The 18,619-nt window shown below is 37.8% G+C and overlaps 1 protein-coding gene across 4 annotated transcripts in view; it reads right to left on the minus strand.

Annotated features, from left to right (window-relative positions):
- Window positions 1–18,619, minus strand: part of DOCK10 (dedicator of cytokinesis 10) — a 256,600-nt gene that overhangs the window by 123,555 nt on the left and 114,426 nt on the right. For all 4 annotated transcript variants that reach the window (XM_064587156.1, XM_054505990.2, XM_045867857.3 and 1 more), the window contains exon 3: window positions 13,092–13,181. In XM_064587156.1, coding sequence (XP_064443226.1) covers window positions 13,092–13,181 — 90 coding nt within the window. The remainder of the gene's footprint in view (window positions 1–13,091; window positions 13,182–18,619) is intronic.

Raw genomic sequence — 18,619 nt, forward strand, 5'->3', positions numbered from 1 at the left:
CATACATTCTAATTTCCCAGCTAGAGCTCACAAGTAATTTGTCAAGACATGAATAATGGATAGTACTAAAAACCTTGGTAATATTATGATCGAAATCATTCTTTTCATGTAAGGCATAAAATCTGGGTTGTAATTCAATATGATTGAAATTTTTAGGTTCAAACTTAAAATGGGTTCTTTTTAAACATTTTTATATGTCAGGGTTTCAGACTTGTACTTCTGTGTTTCCATCCACTTGCCACTAAATATTATAGGATGATTTTTATTGTAGAGAAGAGGAAGCCAATTTAGAGCTTGGACAGTTTTGCATATCTGGAAGCAAAACTATTATTCTAGGGATTTTGGTGATGAGACATTAAGACAATAAATTTCTTCAAGGTCGTTAATGTAAAACTCAAAACTATTTTGTTTTCATCAGGGTTTTCTACATACATTTTATCCCAATGCCACTAAAAAATAAATGCATTTGAATTTACCTTTATCAACTTTTGTATGTTTATTATCTTTAGTGTTATACATGTAGTGTAAAAAATAAAATGGGTGATCCATTTTGTTCTGGCCATGATAGAAACAAAATTATTATACATAAATAAGATAGGTCCAATATAGGACAATAACAAATTTTGATTTCATTTTTCCATTACTTGAAGTTGCAAAATAAATATAGCTTAACTTACAAGTTCACTTTTAAAAGGTACACACAAAATGAAAAGTCCCGTAACCTCCAACACAGCCTTATCAGTGAATTAAGGGCCCCGTTCTTCAAAACAGAAACAAATTTTTTTCTATTCACACTAATTTTATTAAGAAAGGATTATGGTGGGGGGTGGGAGGAATGGGGTGGCTGGCTGATAGACATTGGGGAGGATATGTGCTATGGTGAGCACTGTGAATTGTGTAAGACTGTTGAATCACAGACCTGTACCTCTGAAACAAATAATACATTGTATATGTTAAAAAAAAAAAAAAAAGAAGATAGTAGGAAGGGAAAAATGAAGGGGGGGAAATTGGAGGGGGAGACGAACCATGAGAGACTATGGACTCTGAGAAACAAACTGAGGGTTCTAGAGGGGAGCGGGGTGGGGGGGTGGGTTAGCCTGGTGATGGGTACTAAAGAGGGCACGTTCTGCATGGAGCACTGGGTGTTATACGCAAACAATGAATCATGGAACACTTCATCTAAAACTAATGATGTAATGTATGGGGATTAACATAACATAATTAAAAAAAAATAAAGGGAGGGACATAGAAACTACCGCTAGATAGGAGAATTACCAAAGAATATAAGGGCCATGTTTTTAAACTGCCACAGAAACATTAATAAAAATGTACAGTATAAGAAAAAAAAAGAGAGGATTATGTTTTTTCTTTAATCTGGAGAGTTGTTTTTTTGTGTGTGTGTGTGTTTTTTTTTAGTTACATTGTCCCCAATAGCTCTCAGTAATTTAAATTGTGCAGGTAGTTCTGATGTTATATCAAAGGAATTAGTTCTACAGTGAGGAAAACCATGCTTATTGTGCTCTGGTGGAAAGTGAATGAATGCCTTAGAATCATTCATTTGCTGCCTAATGATTCAGAATCAGAAAATGGCACTCATTTTTACTTAATTTATACATACAAAAAAAAAAGCCCCCAATCATTTATTAAAATACTTATTCTTATTTATGAGTAAGTTTGAGTGCACATTTTTCTACATATGAGATTCAAACAATTTGTGTAAAGTACAAAGGCACTTTGACTAAAAGAATGGTTTCTTTATCAATGCCCATAATATGCAGTTCAAAATTAAACATGAAGCACATAAAATTATTTTAACCATAAAAGTGAGAAATGGAATTCCTTATTTTCTTGAAACAGGATACATTTCATTCTAGTTAGATATGTTTCTTTTAGTTAACAAAAATGGGCAGCATGAAATACGTTTTAAATCATAGCCAATCCTCCTCTCCCCAGAATTTTCTTTCCCATGTCTGGGATCCAAATTCTTTAATAGATCCTTTACTTCTCAACATGATGCAGCTTCTACCTTGAATGTTTATAATTTTCTCTTGAATTAGGTGAATGCTATCTATCTGGGTCCCAATGGTGGAAAAGGAAGAAGAGGCAGAGGAAGAAATGTCTTTTTCAATATTATACTCATTTTATCATATTATTTTTTATGTTTATAAAATTTCCCTTAATGAATTAAGCAATATTTTAGTATACAATGTAACAGCCTACTGAAATATTTTTAACTTTGGTATTCATAGAGTATTTTGACTGAAGGATTCCGGTACTTTTCTTGGGTTTACTCTCAAAGTGCTTTGCAGATAAAGAGACAACAATGTACTAACACCTTGTTTGATAAGATTACACATCTTTTCAGAGTTTAACCCACTGTAATCAGGTTGTGCTCTTAGCCTCTGAAAATGTTCTGTTAAAGAACTGCCATTCAGGGGCGCCTGGGTGGCTCAGTTGTTAAGCGTCTGCCTTCAGCTCAGGTCATGATCCCAGGGTCCTGGGATCGAGCCCTGCATCAGGCTCCCTGCTCGGCGGGAGGCCTGCTTCTTCTTCTCCCACTCCCCCTGCTTGTGTTCCTGCTGTTGCTCTCTCTCTCTCTGTCAAATAAATAAATAAAATCTTAAAAAAAAAAAAAAAGAACTGCCAATCAGAGTTACCCTACAACCCAGCAAGTGCACTACTAGGTATTTACCCCAAAGATACAAATGTAGTGATCCAAAGGGGCACCTGCACCCCAATGTTCATAGCAGCAATGTCCACAATAGCCAAACTGTGGAAGGAGCCCAGATGTCCATCAACAGATGAATGGATAAAGAAGATGTGGTATATATATATGACATGGATGCAACTAGAGGGCATTATGCTAAGTGAAATAAGTCAACCAGAGAAAGATAATTATATGCTTGCACTCATACGTGGAATTTAAGAAATAAAACAGAGGATCATAGGGGAAGGGAGGGAAAAATAAAAGAAGATGAAATCAGAGAGGGAGACAAACCATGGGAGACTCTTGACCATAAAAAACAGGCTGAGTGTTGCTGGAGGGGAGGCGGGGTTGGGGGATGGGATGACCGAGTCATGGACACTAAGAAGGACACATGATGTAATGAGCACTGGGTGTTGTACACAACTGATGAATCACTGAACTCTACCTCTGAAATTAGTAATACACTGTATGTTAATTAATGGAATTTAAATAAAATAAAATAAATTAAAAGAAAAAAAGAACTGCCAATGACTCTGATTACCAAATCCAACGTGCCCTTCCTTATGTGATACCTCTTTGGCATTTTGTACCATTGTCTCATGGTTGCTATGGACTTTTCTTTAATTCTGAGAAATCAATATCTTCTTGTTTTCTTCATCTCCCTGGCCACTCCATCTCCGCCTCCTGAGCAGGGCCTTCCTTACTAGCGCCTTAAGTGAGAGTGTAGCCCAAGGACCTTCCCCTCAGCCCCAGCCAAGTCCCCATGGCACTCCTGGTGAACTGTCCCAGGCTCAAAGCTTCTACTTTTCAAATCCAGACCAACTGCCTACCCCTTCCTCCTGCATTGAGACCTACCTATTTATCTCCTTCTTGGGCATCTCTGTCTCTATATGCATGATGGCCAGTGACATTATCTCATTTGTTTCTTCCATCCCTGCTTGAGCAATCTTTACTTTCTTCTGGGCATCTTATTTAAATTACTGGCACAACTATCCAGCTAATAGCCCAATGCAGACATGTGGGAGTAGTTGCCACCATATTCCTCTCCCTTGCTTTCTTTTCAGTCACCAACTTCTGTCAATTCCATCTCCGTAATAGCCCTTTACTATCACCACTATCATACTGCCATATGTTAGTGTAGGTCTTTAACCCAGCTGGACTATTAAAATAGTCTTCCATCTGTCCAGCTTCTCTTCAGTCTTATTCATCCCTCCCACATAAGCAAGCCAACCCATTCTCTGGTCTGTTTTTAGCTAATTTTTTCTACCATATGAACCTGACCTCATCTCTCCATTTTATAGTAATACTCCAGGGGTACTTGTAAGATTGCTTTGGAAAAATCTGATCACTGGTCTGTTATTTCTTGCCTGGTGGTAAGCTCCTTGAAGGCAAGGACTGTGTTATGTCCATTTGGTATCAACAACTTAGTAAGTGCTTGTTGTTGAATAATAAACCCAGTCCAATCTTCCGTGCAGTGGACAAGGCCCTTCACTACAGACACTTGGTATATGATCCATAGTAACAGCATAAATCAGTGGAAGAGGAATTTTCTATGTGAAGAATTTAACCCTTTGTAAAGACAGGGTAACCAACTTCACCCAACTGAACTCTAAAGAGTAGCTTGTTTGAGCCAGAGTTCCCATTTGCTTCTTAGATGAAAAAAAAAAAAATCCAATAATTAGGTAAGGGGTTGAGAGGAGAAATTTAAGGGCTGGAAAAAGGTGCTACTCTGAACTTTATGAGTATTATTATTTACTACAAACTTTGAAATTAACCTTGTGTATATTTTTGATTTGCTGCATGAGGACAAGTCCATAGAACAACCAAAACGTGGGGTGTATCTGGGGTTGTGTCCTAGTATTCCAAGAGGTTTACCCTCTGGACAAAGATAGACACTTTTGATACAAATGGTAAGAGGTTTGTCCATGAAAAGAAAGAAATAATTTATTTGATCTTTTGGGAGCTGTAGTATTCCTTTTCTCTTCACCACCATCTGCCTTAATGAAATGCATGTCAAGTTTCATCTAATAGATTTTTTTTAAGATTTTATTTATTTATTTGACAGAGAGAGACACAGCGAGAGAGGGAACACAAGCAGGAGGAGTAGGAGAGGAAGAAGCAGGCTTCCCGCTGAGGAGGGAGCCCGATGCGGGGCTCGGTCCCAGGACTCTGGGATCATGACCTGGGCTAAAGGCAGACGCTTAACGACTGAGCCACCCAGGCGCCCCTAATAGATTATTTTTTTTAAAGATTTTTAAAAAATGTTTTATTTATTTATGAGAGAGAGAGAGTATCAGCAGGAGGAGAGGTGGAGAGAGAGGGAGAAGCAGACTCCCTGCTGAGCAGGGACCTGGACGCAGAGCTCGATCCCAGGACCCTCAGATCAGGACCTGAGCTGAAGGCAGACACTTAACCTACTGAGCGAGTCAGGCGCCCTTTCACCTAATAGAATCTGTTTCACTTGAGCTGTACTGTGTTCCTAGTTTCTGATGATCTCCTTCCCTCAGATTCACATCAGAATTTCTCAGATGGTTTTTAAGAGATGTGGGGAAAATGGACAGAATTTCTTCATGGTCAGATAAATATGGGAAATACTACATGTCATGTTCTCTTCTGAGATAATCTCCATGGATATTAGCAAGTTAAAGACTGAGTGTGTGTGTGTGTGTGTCCTGTGGACATCCTGCAGACCTGGCTTTCTGCAGAACATTCTGTGCGTCTGTGAAATTGGTGTCTACTCTATCTCAACCATTTGTTCTGTTGGTTTTTAGTATGGACTTTTTACCAAAGCCTAGAGATTTCTGCATTGAGTCTGATTTGTACTTCCTGTTCAGTCTTGGGTCTTATTTCATTATTTTTTTTTCCTAGAGAAGCCAGTATTTATGGTCTAGAACCTGCTTAAAATCTAAACTTTTCCTTGCCCTAACAACCTAATACTGTCTGTATGAGGAGAGTACATAATTGTGTGTGTGTGTGTGTGTATTCATATATAGAAGTAAATGTAGGGGCGTCTGGGTGGCTCAGTCCGTTAAGCATCTGACTCGATCTCAGCTCAGGTCTTGATCTCAAGGTTGCAAGTTCAAGCCCTGCATTGGGCTCCAAACTTAAAAAAAAATGAATAGATATTTGTTTCTATTCTTTATTTTTTTAATATTAATTTTTTTTTGCTTCTATTCTTTTAATGTTTCTATGACTCTTAACATCCCCAAGTGTTTTATGTCTTGACCGAAGTGAGGCTTGGATTCTTGAATTCATGATTTACTTCTTACTTCATCATTATTCTACTGCTGCAGCAGATGGGTTTCCAGAAATTGGAGAGGGCTTTGTTGGCAGAGTAACTTGCTATACCTTAATATTTTGCCAGTATTTCTCTCAGCCATTCAGGTGAGGTGGTCCCTAGACCCTTGCCCCCTGTTGGGCCACAGTATCTCAATTCTCAATTCTCTGCTTTCATTCTCTTTGTTAAGAGAGACCTGACCAAGAGCTTAGTTTTAATTAGTGTTCTGAGCTACTGACTTTATATTATTCTATTGTGTATATTAAAATGAAAACTTTGCTATAGAAGTTTTGCTTAAGAAGTCTGCATCCTATTTATAGATCTCTTTAATTGCTCCCCCAACCCTCAGTGGGAGGGGTGGTGCTTGCTTTATCACGGAAGTGTTTGGTTTCCTTTTATGTTTATAGATGTTGATTTTAAGTCACTTATGAGAATCAGATAAAGACGCTGCTCCCCAGTTGTTATTCTCCAAGTGTTTTCATATTATTGCTGTATTTATTTTTAGAACACAGTATTAGAATTATTAATGTGCTTATTTAAAGATAAAGAAACTGAGGCAGAAAAAGTTAAATGTGTATCAAAAGGAAAGACATATTCCCTTGTGAACAGTGGAAATACCCTCATCAGGTCAGGCTGTTAAATGCATGGTTTAAAGGAATTTCTCAAAGGGTCAGAGGTAGCCAAGTTGGTAAGGACATGGAGCATGGGGGTCAGAGAGACTAGGGCCTTAATAACGACTCTGAGTGAAGAGGGACAAGTTAATCAATCATTCAGAACCTGTTTTCTAGGCTATAAAGTGAGGTAGTAAGACCCCATTACACAAAGTGCTCAAAAATATACGGATTTGTACTATGTTGCTCAATGATGGCTTGATGATAATTTATCATAACTTTGTGAAGTGCTTTAGTGAAATAAACCTATAGTCTTGTGCGGGGAATATTTAGACTTATATTGAATCGACAAGGAAGAGAATTAATAACAGATAAAACAGAAAAGGGACAGACTGTTCATTTTATTTAAACTCTTACTAAAAATATGAAGTCATTCCAGATTAAAAAAAGAAAAGAATGCTCGCTGCCTTTCAAAAGGAACTGAGAATTGTCAAGATGGAGTGAAGTGAGAGATAATTCAAAATCAGTATTGAACTGGATGTGTTTAAATTGGATTCATGCCAGTTTACTGCTTGGCAACCACGGTATTTGTCCTCGCCACCCCGTGGGGAGTTACAGGGCACTTATTGCAGAGAGGACCACAAAGGTTGCTTAGTGCAGTGATGCAGAGGCTGTAAGGGAAACACGTGTTTCTGCAAAACGTCAATGAATTCATTTCAGTGCTGGCTTAATCTGGTTTCAAAAATCCAGCAACGGGGCACCTGGGTGGCTCAGTCGTTAAGCGACTGCCTTCAGCTCAGGTCGTGATCCCAGGGTCCTGGGATCGAGTCCCACATCGGGCTCCTTGCTCGGCAGGAAGCCTGCTTCTCCCTCTGCCACTCCCCCTGCTTGTGTTCCTGCTCTCGCTATCTCTCTCTCTGTCAAATAAAAAAAAAAAAAAAAAAAAAAAAAAAAATCCAGCAACGTTTCTCAAAGTGTGGGTCATTAACTATATGCATCAGAGTTACCTGGCCAAAAGGAGTGGGTTTGTCAGGGAGGAGGCTGAGGGCCGTAGTCCTTCCAGAGGACAGCTGTAGTAAAGCATCTTCTGGGCACTTAGCATCATGGTTAAGAGGCCAGAGGCCATTGTGATTGCACGGCAAGGGTGGGGACGCTGGATCTGTCCCGGCTGTGTGATGCTGAATACTCGCTTAATCTTTCTATAAAAGTTCCCTCGTCATTACAAATTGCTGCTGCAGCAGCATATGTTTATAATCACTGCAAGTACAGGGCTTAGAAGTGTAGCTGGCACAAAGAAAGTCGTCGATAAAGGTTCGCTGCTATTACCTATTGGGGTCGAGACTTCTGGCCAGCATAATTCTCTGGGATCATTTCTCAGTCTTGACCCAGCTCTCTGGTGACCCTTTCTTTTTATCTGCTGTCTCCAGGCTTGACTATTCATGGGCTATTATTATCACGTGATATTTGTCACTGGGGTTTCTCTTCTTCCTATCCTGTAAGTACAGGCTTCCCTTTATTCCCATCCTTAAAACCAAGCAAACTGGCAGTTTTCACAGCTAGTGATACAGAAAAATTAGCAGGGAAGAAAGTAATTTCTTCCCAGGCTTCCTCTTCTTTCTTTTCTTTTCCTTTTTCTACTTTAGATCCATGCAGTTGAGAAAAGCATAAGGTTCATTCATGTTGCCCAGACACATGCTCTGTCCTGAGACTTGCAACATAAAATTTGGGGCAGATACCTGGGATCGAAGGTAAAAGACATTGTACTTGACTTTTCCTTGGAGCAGTTCTTAGGAGAGAGGAGAAGCCAAGGGTGGAAGTGAGGAAAGCAGGAATAACCCCAGGCTGGAAGCAATTGAAAGGTAGGAACCAAGGTAAAGGCGAGAAATTTCGCCCCAGAAGAATAGCAAGACAAAGGCAAATTTTGTGGTCAATCTCTTCTTCCCGGAAGTTGACATTCTCAGAAAACTACAGAAATACAGGGGTCAATCTGGCCATTGGAAGTCGTGGTGCAGAAGTTCATGAAAGCAACAACAAAACTAAAGGTCTCTAGGAACCCTAGAATATGTTCACATGTCCCCAGTGTTGTACTGGTCTGCTTTTTAGGTTGCCCTTCCCCTAGCTAAACTTGACACTGTGGTTGGATCCAGAGATTGGGGGTGGGGTTTCTGAATCCATCCTGAGATTTAGGATTTGAGCTGACTGGCCCCACCTTGAAGGCATGCCAGATAATAGAACAAGCAGGTGTGAAGAGCCAAGGGCTGCAGCAGGCTGGCCACCAAATCCAAGGTCTCAGAGCCTCAGGTACCAGAGACCCACAGCTAAGACAGCTAAGAACCCTTGGTTCATGTGAGAGCTATTTTTCACAGCCTAAAGCAGACTGCTGAAAACCTAGAAATAGACAAATACCCAATGCACACAGAAAGAGGTAAAAAGACCATGAAATGAAAAGTCCTTAAAATTGTGGAAATGTTTATAAATCCATAGTGGTTCTATTACAAGTGGTTATGAATGGACTGTAAGGGATGAATTTAATTGGCTTCTATGAGGGACAGAGAAGCCCAGCAGGTGGAATCATAAAGCAAAATACATAGGGGATTCTGATCGTTCTGTATGATATTTTCATTATCAAAGTAAAATAATAATAATAATAAAAAAATTTGATGTAATCTTTAAGGCAACTAACTAATGACTCAAAGAATAAAGTTGGATTTTAACTTCAGAGAATTTTAGGAGAGAGACTTGGGTTGCTTCCAATTCTGAAAGCATTTTAAGATATATTCTAACTAATTTTTTCCAAAACATTTTTTTAAATTAAAAAATACATTCGTAGCACAACAATACGGAACATATAAACTGAAAACCAATTTCTCCCTTCCCCTTACAATCCCAAACTTGTGACATCACCAATATTATGAGTTTATTATACAGATTTTAATACTTCCCTAGCCTTATATAAATAAGCCATATTTATGTATATATTTATAGGTTTTATACCTTCAAGCTAACATACTATATATTATGCAACTTACTTCTTTCTCTTAACAACATATCATGGGCATCCAAGCTAATACATTTAAATATATGTCATTTTTATTGGTTATATATTTTTATAAAATATAAATGTGCCAAAGTTTATTCAACCCCACCCTTATCAAGTGATATTACAAATTGTTCAGTGTAGCAATACTCATGCTTGTAATTGTATTTTTTATGCTCTAGTGTTTTTTTTAATAATATGCATGTTACACATTTATATGTACTACTTAAAAGATACATTGGAATTACATTTCAAAAAGTTATAGACATGCAAATATTACAAACACTGTGTGATAATGTTTAATTCCTATATTCCTACTGTCACTAAATAATATTCATCTTAAAGTTCTTCTTCATACAAGTATTACACATAATTTTTGTTTTAATTTATATTTTCATGACTATAAGTAAATGTTGGCAACTTTGTGTGCCCCTTGGCCAACTGCATTTCCTCTTTTTGAACTGTCTGCTCCTGTCTTTTCCTCATATTTTCTTGGGTTATTTATCTTCTTCTTACTAATTTGTAGGATTTTGAAAATTAAGAGTATGTGTATGTGTGGCAAAAAGATATAATAAATTACAAATAACTGCTTTGATTAAATATTTTCTTTTGGTTTTATTTATGGCACCCTTCATCATATAAAAGATTTTTATTTGCTTAAATCTGTCCATTTCCCTTAAATTTCTGATTAAAAATGTTCTCCTATAGTTTTAATATTTTTGTTTTTAAAATTAAAATTGTTTTTATTGACCTGAAATTAATTTTTGTGTTAATGTGAGATAGAACTTTATTTTCATCCAGAATGAATAACCAAGTGGTATTTATGAAATTACCTACCCTTGAGAGATATCTGAGAATTTGAAATGCCATGTTTGTCATTTATTAAGTAACCGTATTTACTTGGATATATTTCTAGATACTCTGTTTCATTTCACTGATTTATTTTTTTATTCCAGAAGATAGAAAAATTTGGAGAGTGTCACAATTTTTTAAAGTTAGCATTTGTCTAATACCAAAGTGAGGAAGAAGACTAGAGCCAATTTCACTCATGAATATAAATGCAAAAGTATGAAATAAAATATTAGCAATTCGAATGGAGTAGAGTATTAAGGTAAAAATACAATTTGAACAAGGAAGTTTACACCAGAAATACAAATATGGATCCACAGGATATTCATATTCAAGTGGTAAAGCTATTATACCAAAAGACTGCATATGGATTTCATACTATGGGGTAGCCAATCTTTAGAAGCACTTAAAGGGACCAAGAAAGATCCTTCTTAGACATTTCTTTTATGCCAGAAACTGTCATAACACCAAATTTCATAAAACATCAAAGATGCTAAAGGCCTCCCTTTAAAATAAAAATTAAGACAGGATGTCCAATATGAGCATTATAATTCAACATTGTTTCAGAGATATCAGATAATAAAACAAGGCAAGAACAAAGAAAGTTTTAATTGTTTGCAGATGATATGATACATACTTAAAAATCAAATAAGAACCATAAGTGGTGTCTCTCTATCTGCAAAAAAATAAAGTAAAAAAATGAAAACAAAAATTAACATTACAAAAGAACTATTTGGATAAGGAAGTTTAGTGAGCCAGTTATACATATTCAAAAGTCAATATATTTTCAAAAATATCAGCAATGAACAGTAAGAAAAAGAATTTGTTTTAAAAAAATTCTCACATTTGCAGGGGCCTGGGTGGCTCAGTTGGTTAAATTTCTGCCTTTGGCTCAGGTCATGATCTCAGGACCCTGGGATAGGGTCCTGCATCGGGCTCCCTGCTCACTGGGGAGTCTGCTTCTTCCTCTACCCTTCCACCCTGCTCATGATCTCTCTCTCCCTCATGCGCGCTCTATCTCAAATAAATAAATAAAATCTTTAAAAAAAATTCTCACATTTACAACAAAAGCATAAAGTACTACAAGAAATAAATTTATAAACTATAAAGAAATAAATTTAACAACAAGTTAAAGACCTTTACATAAAAGTGCCGTATTTCAGGGAAAAAAAAAAAAACTCAGGAAGAACTGGTTAAATATTCCCAGTTATGAATTCAATATCATAAATGTTTCAAATCCTACCTAAGTTAACACCTATTTACATATTTACGTAAGAACTTTTGTAGACCTTGTCTCACCGGTTCTGATTTTTTTGTGTAAAAAATAATTTGCCAACTCTTTTTTAAACTGTGATGCCCTACCAGATATGAAAACTTCCTCTAAGGTGACTGTAAACAAAATATTGTGGTACTGATGTCACATTTATTCCTTTTATCAGTAAATATGAAAATAGCACACCCAGATATCCTGATGTTATCTGGACCTGTACTTTTCCCTTTTTTTTTTTTACTCCTTAGAAGGCAGTAATGTAATGTGAACTTTGGGGAAAAAATATTGAATTGGAAAAAAAAAAAGACCCGTAAATTTATGGCAAAAGATTTGGACTGAAGTGTATAACATAAAGTATGTATGATTAATACAGATTGATATTAATACATATGCTAATAAAGCTAGCTCATATTCATGCACATGTGTTTAAGAGCTAAGAAAGGGTTTTGCTATGGAATGTAGCTTTAATTAAATCCTAACTGGGATACACAATTTTCTCTCAGGATTCAGTCTGACCTGTGCTAAATTTTCCCACTGCATTTTCTATAAAGGAAGGGCTAGCTTCATTTATTCACTCCAGAAGCATCTTCTAAGTAGCTGCCCTAAAGCATCCTAGGTTTGGTTAGAAGAAGAAGCAGTTTTGTAGGTCTCTCTTTACCATCTAAATGCAAGCAAATGTTATAATAACAGATTTTTATCATAGCTGCAGGGATTTACCATGAACTATTTCCATAGTTAGTATTAAAAAAAAGTATCTCTCTCTCTTTTTCTAATGATTTTATTGATTTATTTGTGAAGGAGAGAGAGAGAGAGAGAGAAATAGCAAGAAAGAGTAAGAGCAGGGGACAAGGGGAGAGGGAGAAGCAGGGAGCCCAAAGTGGGGCTCGATCCCAGGACCCCGGGATCATGACCTGACCGAAGGCAGACACTTCGCTGACTGAGCCACCCAGGCACCCCGAAAATTTATCTCTTAAAATAGAAACTCTGTTATCCAAAATTCTCACATCCTATGGCCTTGCCAACAACTCAGTCTAGGTAAGCAAAATAAAATCAAGTCTTTCCACTAAGAATACAGAAATGCTCCTCAATATGAGGATTTTAAGTGATGTAAAAGCAAAAGAAAAAGAAGTCCAAAACCTGAAGAGTCACCAGATAATGAAAAATTGATTAACAGGAAAATGCAAAGAATCTACAGGTGACGCCAGCTGAAAGACATCAATCAATCATAGCATCTGGAATTCTCTACTGAGAAATAGAAGAAGACAATAATAACAGGAAGTTGTATTGAGCACCACCAGGGGAAAACAAAGCTTTATAAAGGACTAGAAGCACACATTTACCTCTTTCACCAGTAAATTTTCTGCTTTGTGCTCTGCATCTTCAGGTACCGTGGAGTACAATGTCCGGATATCCCAAGACACCGTGGCCGTCTGGGAAGAACAATAAAAAGAAATTATGTTCTTCAACTTAGAAGCACTGAGCAGCCCACCATACAAAAAAAAAAAGAAAAGTGCCTTAGATCTTAGCATCTAACAGTAAAAGAAGACAGAGAAACTTTCACTTTCTAGGAGAGAAGAGCCAACTCTCTGATCGCTCCCCAATGTTACTCTCTATCAGTGAAGTTCATCATTTGAGGCTGTTTCATTTGGCTGCAGAAAACAACACTTGGGCCATCTATATATTTCGACTAGCTTACTTCTATTCTATTTTTTGTTATTGTTGTGCTCCTAAAATAAATTTGAAGTGAAAGAGAAAACTTACAAAAGCATCATGATTTTAATCATATTGTAAATAATTTCTTGAAGATCCACAAGGTAAAGTTAATCCTTTTTAGAAGCTCTGAGTGTTTGTGTGTGTGTGTGTGTGTGTGCGTAGTTACAATTTTAGGGGTGGGAGGAAAGCAAGGGAGTTCAGTAAACCTGGATCTTGAAGAAAAAAATAACTTACGCTTTTGGTGTCATTACTTCTGTTAAAATAAACAAAACGTTTTCAACTTCAGTGTCAACAAACAACTCTGCATTAAATGAATAGATGTAAGTTAAAAGTATAAAAGATCTTTTTTTTAAAGATTTTATTTATTTATTCATGACAGACAGAGAGAGAGAGAGAGAGACAGAGGGAGAAGCAGGCTCCCGAGGAGCAGGGAGCCCGATGCGGGACTCGATCCCAGGACCCTGAGATCATGACCTGAGCCGAAGGCAGTCGCTCAACCATCTGAGCCACCCAGGTGCCCAAAAGTATAAAAGATCTTAAAATAAAACATCCAAAACAGAATTTCATAGATTGTTTCTTCTTTATATGACATAGAGTCTTCAGTTCCATCAAGCTGGGGGGAGTGTGGGACACCCTATAAACGGTAGCTTTCCCTCACCAGCCCCCAGCTTTCTTTAGACAGTACTACTTGGTGGCTCCAGTGGCCCTGGGGTGATGAGTCTGTTAACATCCATAGCACCAACATTTGGGGTCTTTTCCTTTGCATATCCCCAAATCCACAAATGATTCATCAGAGTTTCTAAAACACAAACTAAAGTTCATTTGAATTGTTCTGGATGAAGGGCATTTTTTCTAGACTAATTAAGGAAACAGATGAGAATCTCAAAACCCCTCCTAAGTTTTGGAGAAGATGGATAGGGAAGGGGCTAAGGGAATTTGGTCTTCGGAGGTCACAGAGCGGCAACAAGATCTACCACCAACGGCAGCATCAGACCTTTTCTTTCAGTTCGAGACTCATGCTTTCTTCAAATCGCCCTTTTGCTTCACTCTTGATATAAGCTCCCTGAGGGCAAGAACTTGGGTCTCTTTTGTTCCCTACTATAACCTCAGTGTCTAGTTGGGTATTTAAATATTGTTAAGTGTGTTGAGTGTGTGTGAGTGTGGATATGTGGGTTCTATGCATGTGTGTGTGTGTCTGGTATGTGTCCGCATGAGCATACATGATTAGGTGTATTGCAGGAGTGTCTGTGAGTGTGTGTGCGGGGGTATGTGATCATGCATGATGGTGTGCTCTGTTTGAGTGTGTGCGTGTGCGTGTGTGCACCCGCATGTGCATATTTTGGAGCATGGGGTTTAGATACTGTGAAAGAGGAAGAATGTCATGTGAGTCTGACAAAATCAGAGGATAAAAAATAATGAGAAAACTAAGTTCTAGATATGTCATATGTATGTATAGATAGATCATACGGTAAAAATCAATGCCCATCCTAAAATGCAGCTGTAGACTGAGTTCCCTTGATCAGAGGATTTCACTGCAGTTCTGTGAACAGAGTCTGGAAGTGCTACAAGGCCATGGCTATCAATGCAAGTCAAGTGTAGATACACCTACATCAAGTATGATAGGACCAATTTAGGACATATTATTTAGATTTTACATTTTTGATTCCTTTTGAATTGTCTCTTTCAACCTGCTTCTTTTATGTTGTACACTCTGTTAGAAGATGAACAGTATATAAACTCTATTGAAAGTGTGAAGTAAAAGATTAAAATCCATGCTAAAATTGAGTTTTGGAGATTCTTCCTAGATTTCAATTATCTGGGGAGAATTCATTTCCTGTTTGGATAGATAATTCTCAGATACACCGTGTCAACCTCTTTGGTGTTTCCAGGGAACATTACATATTATAATCTACCGGCAAGATTAGGGATTTTTTTCTCTCTAATTAAAACAGTTTTATATATTTCACCCATTATTTTATAATACATTTTTATACAAAAATATCATTCCTCTTTCTCATTATCCTGCGCAGTCTCCTATTATTTCTTCGCTCTTAAAAAATAATAGTTGCTCTAAAATACTCTACGTCTGATGGAGAGTAGAGTAGCATGACTCAGATGTAAACTTCTTTTGTAGCTCTACCTAGTGTTCCACTAAGATCACGGCTCTGTGGTGTAATACCATCAGGCGAAGACTGAGCTGGTTTAAGAAATTTTTTTTTCCTTAATGGTAAGCTTCTGGTATCCGGACTCCAGTTTCCAGTAATGATAATCACACAGCCACTTGATTTATGAATGTCATACAGTAAAGATAGAGCCCCAAATGCATAATACATATGCAATGTATGAGACTGGAAATTCATTCAGGTTGGAGCTTATAAAAACGAATCGTGTGTATAACCATGTGTATAATGGCTAGGAGTGATTCCTGATGACCTCTGGTTATGAAATGATGTTGATTCTTAAAATAAGACAGATGAGTCTGAATCACCCTCATGTAACCATGTGATAAATCTAAAACATTATTTTACAAGCTGCATTATTTCCCATTTGCACATAATACACAAGGCACAAGAAAAGGCATACGTGTATAATGAATGCCTATGACATCTACTGATCTCAGTTGTATTTTGCTGTGCTACTGGAGAATCTGGCTGAAAAAGCAGAAGGCCTCCATAAAGTTTCAACTTTAAGAATTGTGACCCTTCCACTCATGTTTTCTTTCTTGAATGTGTCTCCACTGAAGCAAAGGTAAGTTGATCAAATAAGAAGAGAAGGATGCGGTCATATTTGTTAAGGGTATTAATATGGTTACGAAGAACTTCTTTTCTGAGAATTAGATGCTTTCAGATCACTACAAATTTCCTTGGCCACAGCAGACTTCCTGTTCTCTTTTACAAACCTTCTGGTCGACAATTAGTAGAGCTCAATTGCATGAAACAGATCCGAGACAGCACTGGAACTCGGCCGAGCTCCTCTTAAGGGGGTGGAATTTTATAAGGGGCCTACTGTCCAGAGATTAGGCATTTGGAAATAAAAACTGTCGTTTTATTTATGAAACGAGCCATGCAGGCCTGTGTTTGCAATTTCAGGTCCATGATACTCAGACATCTTCAACTACTGCCGTGTCACTGTCTGGTTCCTTCCACCCTTTTGTGGGTAGTCTCTGTGGCTTGGACACAGCCACCATTCTGCTGGCTGAAGTGACCACAGAAGACTTCATTCCAAGCACATCATGGACATTTCTCAATTGGCCAAAGGCCACTGGTCAAAGTCTTAAGAAAAGGGCTGCTTTTCCTATCCCGGGGCTGAGCAAAAGCCTCCTTTGACAGTACTGTAGATCCCAGCTGCTTAAAAAGAAGGACAAAAATGATGGTGTTTATAGTCCTCAATCAGTCTGAAGCTGGAGAATTCAACAAGCCTTATAGTTAAGACTATTAACAAACATTTCACGGATCAATTCCAACCTAAGCATATGTTTAAAAGTGGTCTTCACCGAATTTTTCAGATTAAGACACTGATATGGCCTTATATTCTAGTAGAGTAGACACTTATGCTGCATTAATTGTTTGAAAAACACTTTTTATCACATTCGGAAGAGTATTGTGATTTTGTTTTATTTTTTTAAGTACACGAGAATATCACTTTAATACCTTCGTTGTGCTTATCCTCTCAATAATTTCCTCTTTATTCATTCATCCATTATTTTTTTTTTAATTTGAGGTCAGTTGATGCATAATGTTCCATTAGTTTCAGGCGTACAACATAGTGATTTGACGACTCTATACGTTATGCTATGCTCACCATAGCTACCACTTGTCACCATACCTCACTATTACAACACCACAGATTATATTCCCTGTGCTGTACCTTTTATCCCTGTTAACTTATTCACCGTGCTTTAAGCGGGAGGTCCTTCTTGTTTTGCTGAACTTAAAGTGTACAGGATGTGCACAAAAATTGAGCAGTTGCCCATAATTGGACAGTTGTCATCATCCAGCCAAGTCAAGCACTGGAACTTATCTATCACAGTATTTAAGAAGATAAGTAAGGGGGCACCTGGGTGGCACAGTTGGTTAATTGTCTGACTCTTGATTTTGGCTCAGGTCATGATCCCAGGGTTGTGACATCAGCCCTGCGTGGAGCCCCATGTTGGGCTCCACGCTCAGTGCGAAGTCTGCTTAAGATTCTCTTCCCTCTGCCCTTCCACCCTGGTCTCTCTCTCTCTCAAATAAATAAGTAAAATAAAGTAAAATAAAATAAGAATATAAGTAGAGAAGTTTGGGGACCTGGTTTAAGGTTTTTTTACTCTTGGATTGGTAAAACACTGAGCAAGTAATTTCTTTTCTTTTTTTTTTTTGCGATTCATTTTCCAGGCTCCAAAATGTGTCTCGCCTCCTCTAAAGAGGATACATTTTACATATGGGAAAATGTGAACATTCATAGAGCGCAGTGCTCCAACAATATACTTATTGCACCTTCCCTCGGCAAGTACTCGGAGGCTGTGGTCTGAGCTCACTTTCCAGGGAGGCACAGAGAAGAAGCCTGCTCAGTGTGAGGCCTGCGGACATGGCCCCGTGACGAGCAATGGCCTAGGACACCAGCCAACCCGCTTACATCCAACCTGCCCCACATCTTTCCATATGGCTGCTCACGTTCCTTCTTCCACGCTGGACTCATTCCTGCAAAAGCCTTGTCCATGCTCCTCCTCCTCTCAGAAAAGTCCTTGCCTTTCCCTATTCTTTCCTAACCTCAGGCTTAGTATAGGTACCAGCTCCTTTTGAAAATCTTTCCTAATTTATCCAACATACATTTTCTCTTCTCTGAACTGTGAAATCTACTGTCTGTATCATACATGAAGTCTGCAGCTTCACTCTGGAGTATTTTAGATCCAAAAGCTCTGCTAGTGATTAATTCAGTGTGTGTGTATATACATATATATATATATATATATATATATATATATGCTGGTATATAAGGAAGCCACGTTAGATCCTCTTTGGGAATAAAAGATGACAATAAATGAAATGTTTTCCAATGTTCTTTATTGTCTCTTTGGTATACTTCTTTATTCCTTTTAAAGAATGAAGTACTTGAATATAGACCTGTATTATGATTTTTTGCACCCTATCTCTGGCCACTTATATTACCTTTATCT

This window comes from Mirounga angustirostris, unplaced genomic scaffold (assembly GCF_029215605.1).
Source record: "Mirounga angustirostris isolate CCGP_5_RB_7025 unplaced genomic scaffold, mMirAng1.0.hap1 SCAF_3, whole genome shotgun sequence".
Lineage (NCBI taxonomy): Eukaryota > Metazoa > Chordata > Mammalia > Carnivora > Phocidae > Mirounga > Mirounga angustirostris.